This window comes from Manduca sexta, chromosome 4, assembly GCF_014839805.1.
Source record: "Manduca sexta isolate Smith_Timp_Sample1 chromosome 4, JHU_Msex_v1.0, whole genome shotgun sequence".
Lineage (NCBI taxonomy): Eukaryota > Metazoa > Arthropoda > Insecta > Lepidoptera > Sphingidae > Manduca > Manduca sexta.
Genome location: NC_051118.1, coordinates 7,919,352 through 7,936,467, shown reverse-complemented (window position 1 = coordinate 7,936,467; position 17,116 = coordinate 7,919,352). Strand labels below are relative to the sequence as shown.

Below are 17,116 nucleotides of genomic sequence, written 5' to 3'. Positions count from 1 at the left end.
ATTAATTCACTATAGTAGAATGAAGAAAAAATCTACTTCGACAATAATGCAACTTTGAACAACATCAATCAACCATTTATAACAAATGAAAGAATTGTTTTAACCGTTAAATCCATAAGCGCCTAAAACTAAACACCGTTTCAAATAAAATTAAATTGCAATCCATATATACTAAACCGTTTCGAAAAATTCGAAATTTAAAAACCATTTCGGCCATGTTCCACCCCGATGTGACAAATAGCTATAATACTGATATTACAAAGTAAATTCCACTTTTTTATTTACATCAACTATTAACAAGATGGCGCTAGTAGTAAAAAAGCTAAGTAATAAAAAAATTTAAATAATGATTAATGTAATTAATTAATATATTAATCAAAGGTACATTTATGACTTCAAATAAATAGTTTCACGTAAAGAAAGTTTTGAAAGAAAGTGATAACAGTAAAAGTTTTAAAATACAGTTCAATGGAGTTTATATATAGTAACAAGGTAATAAGAAGATTTACATCGCCCCCTTGTTCTTACAGATGGGTTGTTGACTTAGTAGTCCTGGATTTGAGTTCTAGGTCAAGTCATTTATAAGGATTTTTTCTAGCACATTTTCCTCCTGATCGGACCTCGGACATAGACAGGCATGCGATCTGTCTTAAAAACTAAATTACTTGACTGATTTTGATGAAATTTGGTACGGAATAATTTTGAACTACAAAAAAGGACATAGACTGTTTTATATATATCTGAATTCTGAAATAGGCAAAGCCACGAGCAAAAGCTAGTAAGTATCTACAGGCTTTTTTGTCACTTCTTTTTTGAGGGCATGCTAATTGTCGAAAATTGTAAATCCATAATTTTTTGTAATACAACAGCCCCCCCTCCCCCCCTGTACTTTTGATTGGTATTTTGTCGATATTTTTGAAACTCCCTTTGGGTTTAATGCGTGATCTCGCGTGCCCCCATAAAAAAGACATTTATACGTTTACCATAATCCATTTCTATTACCATGATCAACTAACGTTATGATATATCCACACATTTTATCCCCGAAGAGGTAGGCAGAGAAGCAATTGTTACCCACCTTCTGACTTGTGTATTCCGTCCCATGATAGGGGGTGAGCTTATTACCATATCGACAAATTCCGGACTCCGCGTTGATATTAAAAAATCCAATATTACCACACCCGGCGATCGAACTCGAAACCTCAGTACCGCAGTCTTACCGTAACACAACTATGCCATCAAGGCATTCAGTTATGATCTTAACTATATTTCCTTTCGCCGTTAAACAAATTGCTAATTAACTATAAACACACCATTGACGTATATTCTATAGACACGAACGATATAAACTATTTGTTCAAAATCTGGAGTTATAACTAAAGTTCGCTGCAGCGTTAAACAGCAATCGTCTAACCAAATTTTAAACATGCAGTGCTAAAGCGCTTTAAATAGAGTATAAGTAAAATAGCAATCAATGCCGGATTGCAGTACACTTCAGTTGAACACAGTGAGTGTTCGGAACGCCAAATCTAGTAAATACATAATGCGGATCTAAATTAAAAGAGAGCTAATTCAAAAATCTCCCTTTTCACTTATACCATCGAATTCTAATACTCACTACCTACCAATAAAGCAAATTCAAAAATATCTCTACTATTCATTGATAGATGACGCTAGAAGCCTCTTTTGTTGAACGACCAAGCCCTACTCCCCCCTCACCAAAAACAGGAATATTGCTATTTGCAGTCAATATTAGCTGGGGAGTGCTCAATCCTATGATTAAAACACAAGATTTCTAAAACATATTTGTTCTACTTGCTAAAGCATTGGTCAATTCAGAACGCACGGGGACATGGTAATCAGGTTTTCACATCGAATTATATGTACTACGTACTAGATTTGACGTTTCGAACATTCACTGTGTTCAACTGAATTGAACTGCTATCCATTCAAACTGACTTTAGTATGGTCAATATTGACAGCTTGTGGTTGTGTACGGAGTGGCGCTCATGATATAATAACTCGAGTCTAATTATAAACCTGGATTTGAAAAAAAAATAGTCAAATAATTAAAATTATTTGTTGTTTTGGTACGTTTTGGTTTCCATTTTAGTTCAGATTTTGAACGAATAGTTTATATGGACGTTCAGGTCTATAGAATATACGTCAATGGTTTATCACCTTTTGTGAAAAAAGTGATTTTTTGAGTTGATCGCCGTGTAGATCGAGATGCGATATATTATGTCAATGAAATACTCACTTAACGTATACGTCAGACTTGCGCGCCCTATGACCGAGACCTCTACCGCAGCTGTCGTCCGATGGCCGTATGCTCTGTCTCCCATGCCCAATATCGGTATTAAATTATAAAATACGTAACTTCATGCTTTTTTTAGGTAACTAACTCGTCTTAAGCCTCAATTAGACGGATTGCCTTGCAGCAAGTTCTTTTTTCTTTTCTAATTGCTTTCAATGACACGACGAGCTTAGCGTTCGCCTGATGGTAATTGATACAACCGCCCATAAAGCAACACCTTGAATTACATTTTTTTTTTGGTAGGTATTCCAGGGCCCTCGCCATCCTGAGACATGAGATGTTAAGTATTATTATGTCCAGTAGTTACACTAGCTACAATGGCCTTCAAACCGAAACACAACAGTGGCGACACACTGTTGCCTGGCGGCAGAAATAGACATTACAGTGGTAGCTACCCAGCCGGGCTCTTAAATATGAGAGACCTACCACTAGTGAAGTCTTGGGCTTTGACTATCAACGCGGGCAAAAATTCTCTCGCCGTGTTCAGACGAGGCAACTTTTATGTCCTATAAGGATGATACGTGCACGAGGAAAATTGGTCTAGTTATGGTGCGAAATATTTGAAATTTTTTAGATAAGAAGTAATATAATTTATATATTGACGTTCAGGCTATTTTACAGAGAGCTTTTGCACACAAAAATCGTCTTATTGTTGTTACCTAAAAAAATATTGACAGATTTTGCAATGGCTAGGGACCCCATTCGAAGAATATTCCACAGACATCCACAAGTGTAGTCAGGTAATGCACAATACAAGTATAATGTAAGAAAGTATTCATTTACATTATGTCCTAACACTAACATTTAAATATGGAATAAAAAATATTTTGAGTCGTAGTAAACCTTTTCTATTTCTGTTAATTATATAGTTTTTAACTTTAAGAATGAGGTTTACAGTCCTTAACTATATATACTTGAGATTATTACTTGCATCTTTTTTTATTAGAAGAACCGTTTGACATTGGCATAATGTACAACAATTGCCATATAAAAAAAAAGAACCGTTTTGTATTCCATTTTCGAAATAGAATTACTTTTTTTTTCCAATATAAAAACTACTTCCCGCTTGAGTTTTATACATAAGGAGGTTAATTCTTAAAACTTATGATCATTAATCTAGCTATACCTTTTATTAAATTTTTAATTATTGATATAATTATCTATCATATTGTTCCAATAAGCTCAGTACAGAAAGAGCAATATCGCAACTGTTATAACTTATTTTAGATTTTAGTTTGTAAAACTGGCAATAACTATTAATAATTGCATATTTTTTTTTTTACTTTTTAAATCATTTTTGTCTCAAGAGCAATAATCACCATCTTTTTTATTTCATATCCGCATGACTGAAAACCACGTACAGCCAAAAAATACCGCATAATTAAATTTTGATTGACGTAAACTGTACATTAACGTCCACTGTTAGTAAACAAAATAATTTACGTATATTATCATAGTTCCAAGGAATAAATTCATCCCCTGAGCGTATATAAAAGAGCGGGAAATCTCTAAACACGCAGTGTGCGGTCGTATCGAACGCGCGCGATCACGCTTGCGGCACTCCGGCCGGCGCGACGCAAATTAATACGACAATTCGAATTTTAAATTCTATAATTTAAAAAAAAATATATTTTTATATAAAAACTTTTTTGTGCTAATACAATTTAAATTAAGAACAAATATTTATTGACGTGTTTTAGTGTTTCTTTTTTATTTGTGGTGTGATAAACTAATTCAAAATGGTGAACAAAGCGTATAACGTAAATTCTCCGACTGAAGAAAAAAAAGGAAGCAAACATCACCAAGTGATAATGTCCATTATTGGTAAGTTTATTTAATAAATGAGCCAACATGAAAACATTAATAGTAAGACACGCAAATCAACTCACTATGTATTTATTAAAATTGTAAAGTTGAGAGTTTGACCTACTTTTGCGATTATTTTTTTAGATTATATTAAATTATACAAACAAAGACGATGATGATAACATACTGTTAAATCTTAAATTGCCAACGGGAGCAACAATTTATCTACAAGAATCTCTTTAATCTGTCTCATTATACGGACACATTTTTTCATCATAAAAAAAATACGTAGCCCCTTTTATTCAATTCATGACAGTCATTTTTTATTTTGAAATAAATGTAACTGGCACATAATTTATACATGTGATTGGACTTACCAATGCTATAATGTGTGCCAAAATAATTTAAGTTTATATTTTGTTTTAGATTTTAACATAATTAGCTAAAAAAATCCATTAGTCCATGCAAACGTAAATAAAAAAAAAAACTGAAAATTCTGACTCAATTCATGAACTTGAAAAGAAATCCGTTAAAAACACGAACGCCTACAATAAAAGAAAGTATCAAAGCATTTTTAATTACGCGCAAGTATCAAAAACTGAATTCAATGTTTGATATGTCCATCCCGCTCTTTCTCATCGGGAATTATATTACTATCCCTTTTCTGTTCCCTAAATACATTATCGCAACTCTGTACTAATTCCGGGTGTTGCATCACACTATTTTTCAGTTTCAGCATGATTTTCAAGGTAATAGTGGCAGTTATATGCCAGGGCCGGATTTAGGGAATCTGGGAGGGGCCATACTATTAATTCGATTAAGTATTTATTCTGAGATCCTATTTGATTATTTGCGTTGCATCTAAATAGTGTAGACTCAAAGAGCTTCACCGCTCGGTGTTTTTTTTATAAATTAATGTCGAAACAAAATGGGAGACACGATTGGCCATTAACATTAGCAACTAGCAACAACACGAACTTTTGGTTATAAAGCATGACGTGCATCTTTGCAATTCGACAAATAGTCAAAGAAGATTAGATATAAATAGAAAAAATAATTTTCATCTCTTTTTGTCTGGGCTTTGAATGTCTTTTTGTTTGGGTTGAATAATTTCAACATGTTAAAATTATAAAAACAAACTCATATTATTATCTGATTAATCATTTCTGGCAATAATCCAGCATTGAATAATAATTCGGTCCATTTGTGTTATAAGAGGCTAATTACAGCCCTGTCCACCGAACTTTTACGGACTATAAAGTGTAAGTGTATTACATTTATTTTATAGTAAATTTTGATTCCCTTTAACTTTTCAAATTGCTATTGTAGTTATTTATCTACAATAACAATTTGTTATTTTTGTATAAAAAATACATTGTTCAGATAATAAAAACTAATTTAATCAACAAACCTTACAGTCATTTAATTTTTATATGCTATGTAATATCTAGTAATGACTAAATATACTGTAAATCCATATTTTGGTCTTAATACCTAAGTAAAATTATAACTACATAGGTTCCTATATGTTAGGAAAATATTATGTAACTAAGAATTCTGATCAATTGATTATTGTAATGTAACTTAATAGTTAAAATAAGAATATTGTATATTTTTATTACATATTTATCTATCTATACATATTACAAAACAAAGTCCCCAAAAGCTGTCTGTGGGTATGTGATAGATTTTCTCAAAATCTACGGAACGGATTTTTGTACGGTTTTTACTAAGATATAGTGCAATTCTTGAAGAAGGTTTAGGTTAATAGTACATTACGGTTTTATGTAAATTGACTGAAATATAACGATTACTGTTGAAGAGGTCGCGTGGTTGAAATTCTCGCGGGTCGGGATTTACGTGGGAAAAACTTTGTGACACACTGAATTCCATGCGGATGCAGCCGTGAGCATATCTAGTTCTGGAATTATAGTTATTTATCATCTACCTATTTACAGATTTATTTATTTATTTAAGGACCTCCAACGGGTACACGGCATATAATAAATACAATGTAGCATTTGTACAATTAGCAACGGGACGTGCTTCTTCAATTATAGGAGATGATGTTAGTTCTTACACGCAAACATTAAGTAACCTTCTTTCTGACTTTTCTCTTGTTTAGTAGATAAATATATTCCCAACTCCTATCTGATTCGTTACGGATTAAGACTGGTTAGTGCTCCCAGACTCGGCGCGCTTCGACGCTCGGACGAGCCGAACCTGGCTTGCAGGAGTTTTTTTTTGCGGGGCGGGGGGGGGGGATAGTCTCCAGAGATTTTACTTGATATCACTTTTTTAAATAGCATAGTGAGCCCGCTACGCCTGATGGTAAATGGAATGTGGTCAAATAAAATGTTAACTGACGACAGATTTATCCCTTGACAGTTGACATAATTATGCCGGCCTATTAGAACCGGATGTATACCAGCTCATTCCGGAACGCGACACTTACGTGTGCCACTATGGCGGTTTTTAACTCCTTGAGTATGATAGTAGCTATCCGGGCGGATATAAAATATATCCTACCACGAGGAAATAACACTACAGTAAGGGGTGTTAAGGATCGATTTTCTTAGAATTAGGTCAAGCAGGCATACGCCATTCACTCCCGCCTATCGAAAGGAAACCCCATATCTGTCTCTTATTACATTCCTGCATAATTAATCTATGGATGCCATATGTTTTTTTTTATTGCTTCGAATGACGAGACGAGTGTGCCATTCGCCTGATGGTAAGCGATACGACCGCCCATAAACAGTAGAAACACCATCTAACACCTTGAATTACAAAGTATTGTTTGGTATTCCACTGCGCTCGCCATCCTGAGACAACGTTAACTCTTATTATGACCAGTAGTTACACTGACTACCAAGTCCTTCAAACCGGAATGCAACACTGACTACACATTGCTGCTTGCAGGCAGAAATAGAGATTGCGGTATATTAGACATATTGTATAAAAATCGTTTACGCTAAATAAAATGTAGACATAAAAATTGCAACCAACGAGAAACAACAAAGAGACATCATATTTCAATAATGTTATCGTAATTAACAAGAAATACGTTGCATAACCGATAATCAGGTTGAACAACAAATGCAGACACATTGATTAGTAATCAATGGGTAAATATTGCTGATTGCGCTAATACTGGTGGTCTCTCATATGTGAGTCCGCCTGGGTATGTACCACTGCAGTATCTATTTCTGCCGCCAAGCATCAGTGTGTAGTCACTGTTGTGTTCCGGTTTGAAGGAAATTGTAGCCAGTGTAACTACTGGACATAAGACTTAACATCTCACGTCTTATGATGACAACATAAGACGTGAAACAATACTTTGTAATTCAAAGTGTTGGATGGTGTTTGTACTGTTTATGGGCGGTCGTATCGCTTACCAGCAGGCGAACGGAAAGCTCGTCTCGTCATTCAAAGTATTAAAAAAATACTGGAAGGGTTAGCAGTAATTGTTTTAACGATCTTGCCGTGTCACCTATCTTTGTCCCACTGTAATATGGGGTGGCGCAATACGGTTCAATCAGAATGAGTTAAATTATTTTTTACAACCGCATGCATGATTTTTTTTGTGTACTAAACAGTTTAAAAAAACATAAATAATAACAATATCAGCCCTGTATTATATACTGTCCCACTGTTGGGCACGAGCCTCCTCTACTAAGAGGCATCAGGCCTTAGTCCACCACGCTGGCCTAGTGCGGTTGGTAGACTTCGAACACCCTCGAAAATTCCTATAGACAATTTCTCAGGTATGCAGGTTTCCTCACGATGTTTTCCTTCACCGTTAAAGCAAACTATAATTCTCAAAGAATACACACATATTTTTTTATAAAAGTCAGAGGTGTATGCCCTTAGGATTTGAACCTGCGGACATTCGTCTCGACAGTCCGTTCCACAACTAACTAGGCTATCACTGATTAAAAAAAAAACATTTCAATGTGTAATTACATTTAAAAACTAGTCTTTACTATAGTTTAAAGTACTTAAGCATGCTGTGCCTACATGTAAAAGGTTAAAAACATAGCAACCATTCCTTGTGAATAGTATTTAAGACCTATTATGTCCTTTGTATCCAGTAGTGTAGACCAAATAAAAAAGACGATAATGTTTATATTCCAGACAGTCCTAACCTGGAATTTGAACCCAAGTCCTCCCTCGATACGCCGTTAAACCTATATGCGGCTAACTTGAAAATGAACAATACATTTTCCTTAAACACTTATACTTATGTTTGGAACACCTCAACAGGAAATCATAATTCAATAGTTATATAATCTATACTATGTAAACCTGAGAAACGCTCTAATCTCAGGAACTGCTAAACAGATTTTGAAATTGTTTTACTAATAGGAAGGTACATTATCCAGGTGCTATAGGCTTTTTATGTCGAAAAAATATATAGTGGGACTTTTATTCTGGAAAACTCCTTCACGCGGGTTAAGCCGCGAGCAAAAACTATTAGATAAAACATAATTTTAAATATTAAACAGATAACATTTATAAACTATAAACCGCTTATTTTTTTTTTCTTTTTATTTGAACCTCGTCGAACTTTTACTAATGATTGTAATTAAAAATATAATACAATTAACACATAATTTAAAACAATAGGCTAATTCGTTTTGCAAATCAAATTTGCGCGTACGCAATATAAAACTACATTTTGTTATCATTTTTATTATCGCCGCTGACCCCGAATAGATTGAACTGTGGGGCGTTATGTTATGATAATTTTTTGGGTTCCGTAAAGAAAAATAAACCTTGTTAGAATATCTCTGTCTTTTTGTATAAAATGGCTTTTTTTATAATTTAAATTTCAATAATTTTTTACTCTTAATTTTCTTTATTTTGATTTTTTTTATATACTACTAGCTTTTTCTATCGGCTTCGCCCGCGTGAAGGAGTTTACCGGGATACATTTTTTTTTCCGACTTACTTGATTATGTATCGTTATATTATAACCAAATTACACAAAATCATTATAAATTGTAGCCTATGTGTTATTCTGATGTATAACCAATATTACTGTAAAGTTTCATTCAAATCCGTTCGGTAGTTTTTTCGTAAAACAGGATCAAATATGCATCCATCCCCACAAACTTTCGCATTTATAAGATGAGTAGGATATTTGAAAACATTACTACATGTAAGAATATTAAAAAACAATAATCACCGTTCGTTCGCGACGCTTTCTTAAGCTTTCAAACCACCGCTGATAAAAAAAAAAACGTTAAGAATTCAATGGCTATCTATTATATAATTATCTTATAAAAAATGACAAGGGAAATAATAAAGTACGGAACACTCTACACACGATACTGGCCCACTCTTGGCATACTTTTACATTATTACGTAGTTATTTTGATAATCGAGTTATCACTTTAGTTGATGTAAAAAATATTGTTAATAGGAAAGACTTGAATGCTTCATTAATTAACAATTATTTCTGGTTAATACCCAATTAAACCAAAAACGATGTTGGGTCTTCTGCTCCAGGTCGCTTTTCTTTAGTTGGTTTGACAGGCGCCATATTGCATCGACATTCCGTCTGACACAGATGCTGACGGATCACGGGTGTTTTGGCTCGTTTTAAAGGGTCTACTTCGCAAAACGAACGTCGAAACGAAGAAACGACGAACTTCGTAACTTTACTACCAAATTACTTCGGATCCATCCGTTCTGTAGCTTATCTTAGTAGGATCAATTTCCCGATTTTTATGGAGAAAGCAGTGGAACTTTATCCTCGCAGATGGTTTTAATAATTATAACTGTAAATTCTTACAAATTCCATGTCTGATATTGCGATGAACGGATCTGATCCGTCGTCGAATCCGTCATCGGATCCGTAACACTTCGTAGTAACAGTGCGACCCGTAATCCGAAACTACGGATTTCGTTTTTCAAAAAAAGGAGGCGACTGTGTGCCGCCATTGTGGTGGTATCGGCCGTGATTCGGTTCAACACACTCTCGAGGAGTGCCCAGCCTGGGATCTACAACGCAGCGCTCTTAGTGTCGGAGGAGACCTCTGGCTGCCGGCCGTGGTTTCTGCTATGATCGGCTAGAGGTTACGGCGAGCGATGGCCTCCTTCTGCGAGTGCATCATTCGCGGAAGGAGAGTGCCAAACGGGATTATGAGCAGAACGATCCCGCTCGAAGTGTGATTGAAATAATGTCAACTGATAAAAGGTTTGTAAGGGTTCGACCTCATATTGTGAGATATAAAAAAAAAAACTAAAAAAACCGCGATTAAATCCGAAAAATTGTTTTTCGTTTCAAAAATCATTAAATACTTTGAAAAAATTATTATCTATAGTTTGCTATATATTTTTAAGTTATTATAGAATATGGTTCGGTCACTTCGTATGCCTTCAAACGCATCGCCAGAAACAGTACTCAAAGTGAAACTGGAAACACCGTTAACTACTTAACCCATTCCGAGCTCAGTTAAGTGACAAGTTTAACTAGTACCACGAAAGCGTGTTACTTAAACAAACCATAAGTTAACTAAAAATACAATATGATACAACCCTGTCTACTCGTGAAAAATTGTGCGTGAGGTTATGTAAGTACTTCGCTATAATAATCCTGACATTTGACATATGGAAATTCATTTTCGTTTAGTCACTTTCGATAAATAACCCCAATCGGTTTTTTCGATCTTGTTTATTGTTTTGAATGACGAGACAAACTTGCCGTTCGCCTGATGGTAAGCGATACGACCGCCCATAAACAGTAGAAACACCATCCAACACCTTGAATAACAAAGTATTGTATGACTAGCTGACCCGACAGACGTTGTCCTGTCTTAACTATGTATGCACGCGCGCATTCTGTCGATCGCTGACAGTTATTTCAAATCACTGACAGTTTGTAAAATTAATATTGTCGTTAAGTTGTCTTAAGTTTTCTAATTTTCTGCACAATTTTTTGATTTTTATCTTTCATAAGAACCTTCTCCTGACAATAACAAATACAACAGAAAAATAGAGAAATCGGTCCAGCCGTTCACGCGTGATGGCGTGACCAAGGGAAATAGGGATTCATTTTTATATATATAGATATTCCACTGCGCTCGCCATCCTGAGACATGAAATGTTAAGTCTTATTATGTCCAATAGTTACACTTGCTACAATGTCCTTCAAATCGGGACACAACGGTGGCTGCACATTGCTTGGCGGCAGAAATAGAAATTGCGGTGGTACCTACCCAAGCGGACTCTCACGTATGAGATACCTACCACCGGTAACTATACTTTTGCGAAATTAAAATATGTTTTATCAGCCATTCCAAATAAGTGCAATACAGTGGATAAGTAATCAGTTTTGCGAACACAGCCAACGCGACACGAGCTTATCTCAAGATCATAGAAAACCAATGTTTATTAGATTAACATTACTGCTTCCGATTATTAAATAGGGTTGTCACACGGTTGTTTTTTAATATAATTTTTTTTTATTAAGTAATGAAATAATCTTTTTGAATACTTATGTGACTTGTAAATACATCTTAAGAGCTATGATAATTTGTATTATTTTATATGTATTTTGATTGTTAGTTATTTAGTTTAAATAAGAAAATAAAAAAAATAATAGTGCCTAATCGCTGGCTCACTATTACGAGGTCTTATCTTAATTTTTCCTTATATTTCAAAAATAAAATAAAAAAAATCATATTCATAAACATTTGCAAAGACAATAATTATTGATTCTCCCTTTTTTGATCTTTCGAAATTATTGTAAATATTCACTGAAAAAGACTTAGAATCATGTGATATATATAATTCAATTTTCAAATCTTAAAACATAGCACCTTGTAACAGTAAGCGAAATCGCAAGTGCCAACCCTACAAAAGACACGCATGACGCTCAGTCTTTAGTTTTCCTCAATCAATCACCATTATCTTGTCCTTAACTTTATTTTCGCATTTATTATGTAACGCCCCTAATCTTACGGTGCTGCGTTAACTGAATGAACATACTATTTTTAACTAGGTTTTACTCACGGTTTCCCATGTTTACTATTCTCTGAATAGATGATAGTATTCTATTCTTAAGCTAGCATTATTCGCGGTTTTGTTCGCGTACATCTCAACCTTATATATACTGTAAATGTTTTTCTTTTTTAAAGATTTTACAAAGTTTGGAATATATTTGTCAATTTCTTTAACAAATTATCATGTTTTTAACAATTAGAGTGTGGATGGGCAAGGTACTGCTACTAGATACATAGCTTATCCCCCTAATGTGTCGTAGATTTGGTTAATTTATTAAACAGTTACAAATAATTCGTTTTAAATCGAAATAAAAAATTCTAAAATAGGAATCGTAGAGGGATAAAGCGGCGATAGCCTAGTTGGTTGTGGAACGGACTGCCGAGACGAATGTTCGCAGGTTCAAATCCCAAGGGCACCTCTGACTATTCGATGTGTGTATTCTTTGTGAATTATCGCTTGCTGTAACTGTGAAGGAAAACATCGTGAGGAAACCTGCATACCTGAGAAGTTCTCTATAGGAATTTCGAGGGTATGTGAAGTCTACCAGCACTAGGCCAGCGTGGTGGACTAAGACCTAATCCCTCTCAGTAGTTTAGGAGGCCCGTGCCCAGCAGTGGGACAGTATAATTATAATACACGGCTGATATTATTATTATATTATTAAAATAGGAATCGATGCGATAACCTGTGCAGCAGTGGCTAATGATCCATAACCCGATTTTTGTCACTTTCCCTTTCGTAATTTATATAAAATCTAATTATCATTATAACCATTTACAGACCGCATTTATGGATATTAATACCTATTTGTTGTGTCAAGCTCCTTTTGGAAAACTTCGCTCCTCACCACTGCTGTATAGTAAAATTTTAATGGAATTTAACTAATTCTGTCTATAATACTAAACAATCATTGTTTAAGCTATTATTAAATCAATAAGTCTTATGTGAATCAATAGTTGAACGACACAAGCGGAATCATATCCAGACTTGACGCGTTGCGTTTCTTTTCCCATGCCTCCGTCTATATTTACCATCGGGCAACGCGTCTCAAACTTTACCACGCTCCTGGAAAATCGAAAATAGATTTTAGTGCTGGCTCATTAAGTGCAGAATGTCTATACGTCACGAAATAGTTTTAACGAAATATTGTTACAACATTTTCAATCTCATTTAACCATTTGTTTATTTTGATATATTCATTCTATTCAATATGTATAAAAAGATTATATTGAGATAAAAAAATTGATTACACGAAAAATAAATAAAATAGGTATGCTTTTAGCCGACATAAGGTATTAATTTTTCTCCTCTAATTTGAGATAGCCTCATTAAATTGCTCCCTACTTATGCTTTCCTAGTACCTGCGTCGTAAGATTCATATTTGTAAAGCCGACAAAATAATTGCGATTTATGAACATACACTTACTAGTGGAAGTCTCTCATTTGAGAGTCCGTCTGGGTAGGTACCACAGTAATGTCTATTTCTACCGCCAAGCAGTTGTGTATAGTCGCTGTTGTGTTCCGGTTTGAAGAACATTGTAGCCAGTGTAACTACTGGTCTTAATAAGACTTAACATCTCATGTCTCAGGATGGCGAGCGCAGTGGAATACCGAACAATACTTTGTAATTCAAGGTGTAGGATGGTGTTTCTATTTATGGGCGATCGTGTCGCTCACCATCAGGCGAACGGCAAGCTCGTCTCGTCATTCAAAGCAATAAAAAAACATACTAATAAATCAGTATTTTCCTCTACACCACTATAAAAAAACCGTTACCAACTGCGGGACTTTTCTTAAGATAAAATTATCATACAATTACGATACGGTACCCAATGACTCACAATACAAGAATCCCACGTAATATTTATTGATATTCAAAGCACACGCGTGATTCCTTTGCCAATCCTTTCACTGTAAAAAATACGAGGAAAAAAGGACGTATTACGTATACTTTGGAAGTAAATATTGAGACGTGAGGAAATTCTAAGTAATTGGTACAATAATTCATAAAATATTGAACTCGCTTGTTGAAACGCAAAACTAGTTTTATATTCAGTCTTATATTCAGAATATACTGCACTTATGGTGCAGCCAACTGTTTATTGTTATGTATTAATATGTTCATACTGTGACAGCTTGTAATTAAAACAGCACTGCAGCAATTACTTACTGAATTGTTAAAAAAAACTATGTATGGTGTATGTTTTGTTGGCTGTTCAAATAAATAAATAAATATGCTTGATAACCTATAGATGGGTTTTGGTTTTACTTCATTAAGATGTTTGTTATTGTAGCTGTTGGTTTTCCTAATAATTTCTAAAAATCATATATATTTTTATTTCGAATTTTATCGCGATTTTGTATAATTTACTCCCGAAATTTCGACTTCAGCCTTTATGATTACAGGGTATTGGTCATCCGTAAAGTCAGTTACAATATCTACCAACGTTTTAGAATTATACAAAATATAAAATAATTAGTTGGTGACGATTTCTAGTTATCGCTTATTTAACATCAAGTGCTGGACTTAGCCATGTCCGTGCATAAAAAATGTATTCACAACATTCCACAGTCTCAAAATGAACACAAATCAAAGAGAAGGTACGTTATTTTTCGACTTAAATTATGGGCTACATTTAAATACTTTTTGTGAGTAAATGCTATTTTACGAACATGACAAAGTAACCGCACTACACCTACTGGTAAGTGGAATGGGGTCCAAATAGAGTGTTGACTAACAAATAAATATCCCTCGCCAGTCGTTACAATTATGCCGGCTAGTTCGAAACTAAATTAATTATTAGAGGCTTCTTATTCTGCAATTAGCTCATTGAAGGTTAGGACGTTGTGATGTATTAGCTACCGGCCTAGCCAGCCCAACTCCTGCCAGAACCATAGGATCTTCTTGATTCCTCAAAGAGGATTTCAGCCCGTTGTGCAACTACTTCGCATTCCTGGATAACGTGGGAGGCGGTCTTGTTCTCACGTGGGCCACTATGGCGGATTTTACAATGGGGTTGCTATTGGGGCGGATCCAAATATTATACCACCAGCGTAATAATTTTTCCAGCATACCCATGATCTTTCTACCCTGCATAAGGGAGCGTTTAAGTATTAAGCACCACTGTCTTGTGTATTTTTAGCTCAGAAACAGCAAAGCAGGCTTGAACGGGTGCAATGTACTAACTACATTTATATGACCATATTTACACTAGGATAGATGCTCATAAGTTTATTTTTAAACGTTCTAAACCTCTTTTTCCTTTATTTTGTTCTTGGAGACACGGGCGTAGTCACGAGGAAAAGTTAGTTTAAAATATAACAATGTTTATTATAAATCAGAAAATATTTATAATTGAATAAAAACTTATTATACAAGTAACGCCATCTACAAATGATTTATGCAAACATAAAATATGGCGCAATTAAAATGGAATCAATAATTTTTTCCTTATTCGTTCATAGGGAAATATAGAAATCTATAAGATGTTATCGCTATTCACTTCGTGAGATACCAGTGTATCAATTATCTATGACTTTCCTAGAAATATACAGTAAAACCCATAAAAACAATAAGATGCATAGATCGCGAGAAAAATACCGCGCCATTGAAGATCGTTTTTATACATTATGCATTTAAAAAAAGAACACTTTGTCCATAAAATATTAATACGTAGAGAATTATGCGATAATAATATAATTGTATCCTCCTTCGCAGCAATATATTGTGCTACGACATAAATCAAGTCGGGTAAATTGAAATTGTATTTTTCTGCTCAATTTTTCTCATTCGAGCGCGGCAAAGTTACCTCACTGCACCTGAAGTTAAGTGGAGTTCGGTCCATAGAATGTCGACTGACGATAGATGATTACCTCTCAAAAGTCGACACAATTATGCCGGCCTGTTGGAACCGGATATTCGTTCAGTATCAGCTTGGGATCCAGGCAGTGCCAGTAAAGGACAGTAGACCAGCCATACAATATTCTTCATTCCTGTTATTTAAGATCGTTTCTGGATCCCATATGGTACATTTATGTCTCCCTACTGAAAAGTGGAACATTTTACTATAAACTAGCTTTTGCTTGTGGCTACGCCCGCGTTAAATATTTTCCCGGGATAAAACAAGTTATCGCCACCACCACTTGGGGGGTGAGTAGAACTATTATGTTGGTTTTACCGGTCTTACTCAATGTCGACACTCGGGAGTATAGCATCATCCGAGCGAGCATTGGACCGAGTCCCTAACCCTGTGTATACTTCAAAGACTCCATACAAAACCCACATGAGAGAAAACAGGAGAAAAAATAAAGAAAACCCTGTGTATACCCTACACCGACATACCAACCAAAACCAGCGGTGGCCTTCATCAGCGCATTCGGGACAGCCCTGAGGTATCTTGTTGTACTGATATAGCTGCGCGGAACCGTCCCTGAGACAAACCAATGCCTACCAAGTACCATAATCATTATTATAAGGCATTCTCCCTTCCATTTATATCTAACAGTTCTGTTCTTTCCAGTATGCCTGCCAATCGTCGCGTACGGCACAGCGATGGGCTGGATATCACCCAACAAAGACCTTCTGACTGACGTCAACAACAGCCCTTCCCCAAAACCCATCACGGAAGAAGACATCTCTTGGATGGCCTCCATCATGTTCATATTTGCACCCATAGCAGTTTTCATCTACGGCAGTGCTGCGGATAGGTTCGGAAGAAAGAAGGCGTTGCTGTGCTGTTCTGTGCCTATAGCAGTAAGTTTTTTTTATACGAGCATGCCAAAGTGACCCTACTGTAGCTCAGGGTTTAGGTAGAGTGTCGAATGACGAGATATGATTACCTCTCGCCAGATACAATTATGCCGGACTGTTTGAAACCAAATATAGAGACACCGAACCGGTGACGTGACCCTCTTACGTGGGTCAATTAAGACACTTGTATGTAAATCAATCTTGTGTAGAATTCTCTGATATGCAGGTTT

The 17,116-nt window shown here is 35.2% G+C and overlaps 1 protein-coding gene across 1 annotated transcript in view; it reads left to right on the top strand.

The window, feature by feature from the left end:
• Positions 1–3,825: 3,825 nt before the first annotated feature.
• LOC115449956 (facilitated trehalose transporter Tret1) overlaps positions 3,826–17,116 on the top strand; it is a 45,900-nt gene continuing 32,609 nt past the window's right edge. Inside the window, exons 1-2 of the mRNA XM_037442781.1 lie at positions 3,826–4,141; positions 16,657–16,889. Of these exons, the coding sequence (XP_037298678.1) occupies positions 4,057–4,141; positions 16,657–16,889 (318 nt within the window). The 5' untranslated portion in view covers positions 3,826–4,056. The remainder of the gene's footprint in view (positions 4,142–16,656; positions 16,890–17,116) is intronic.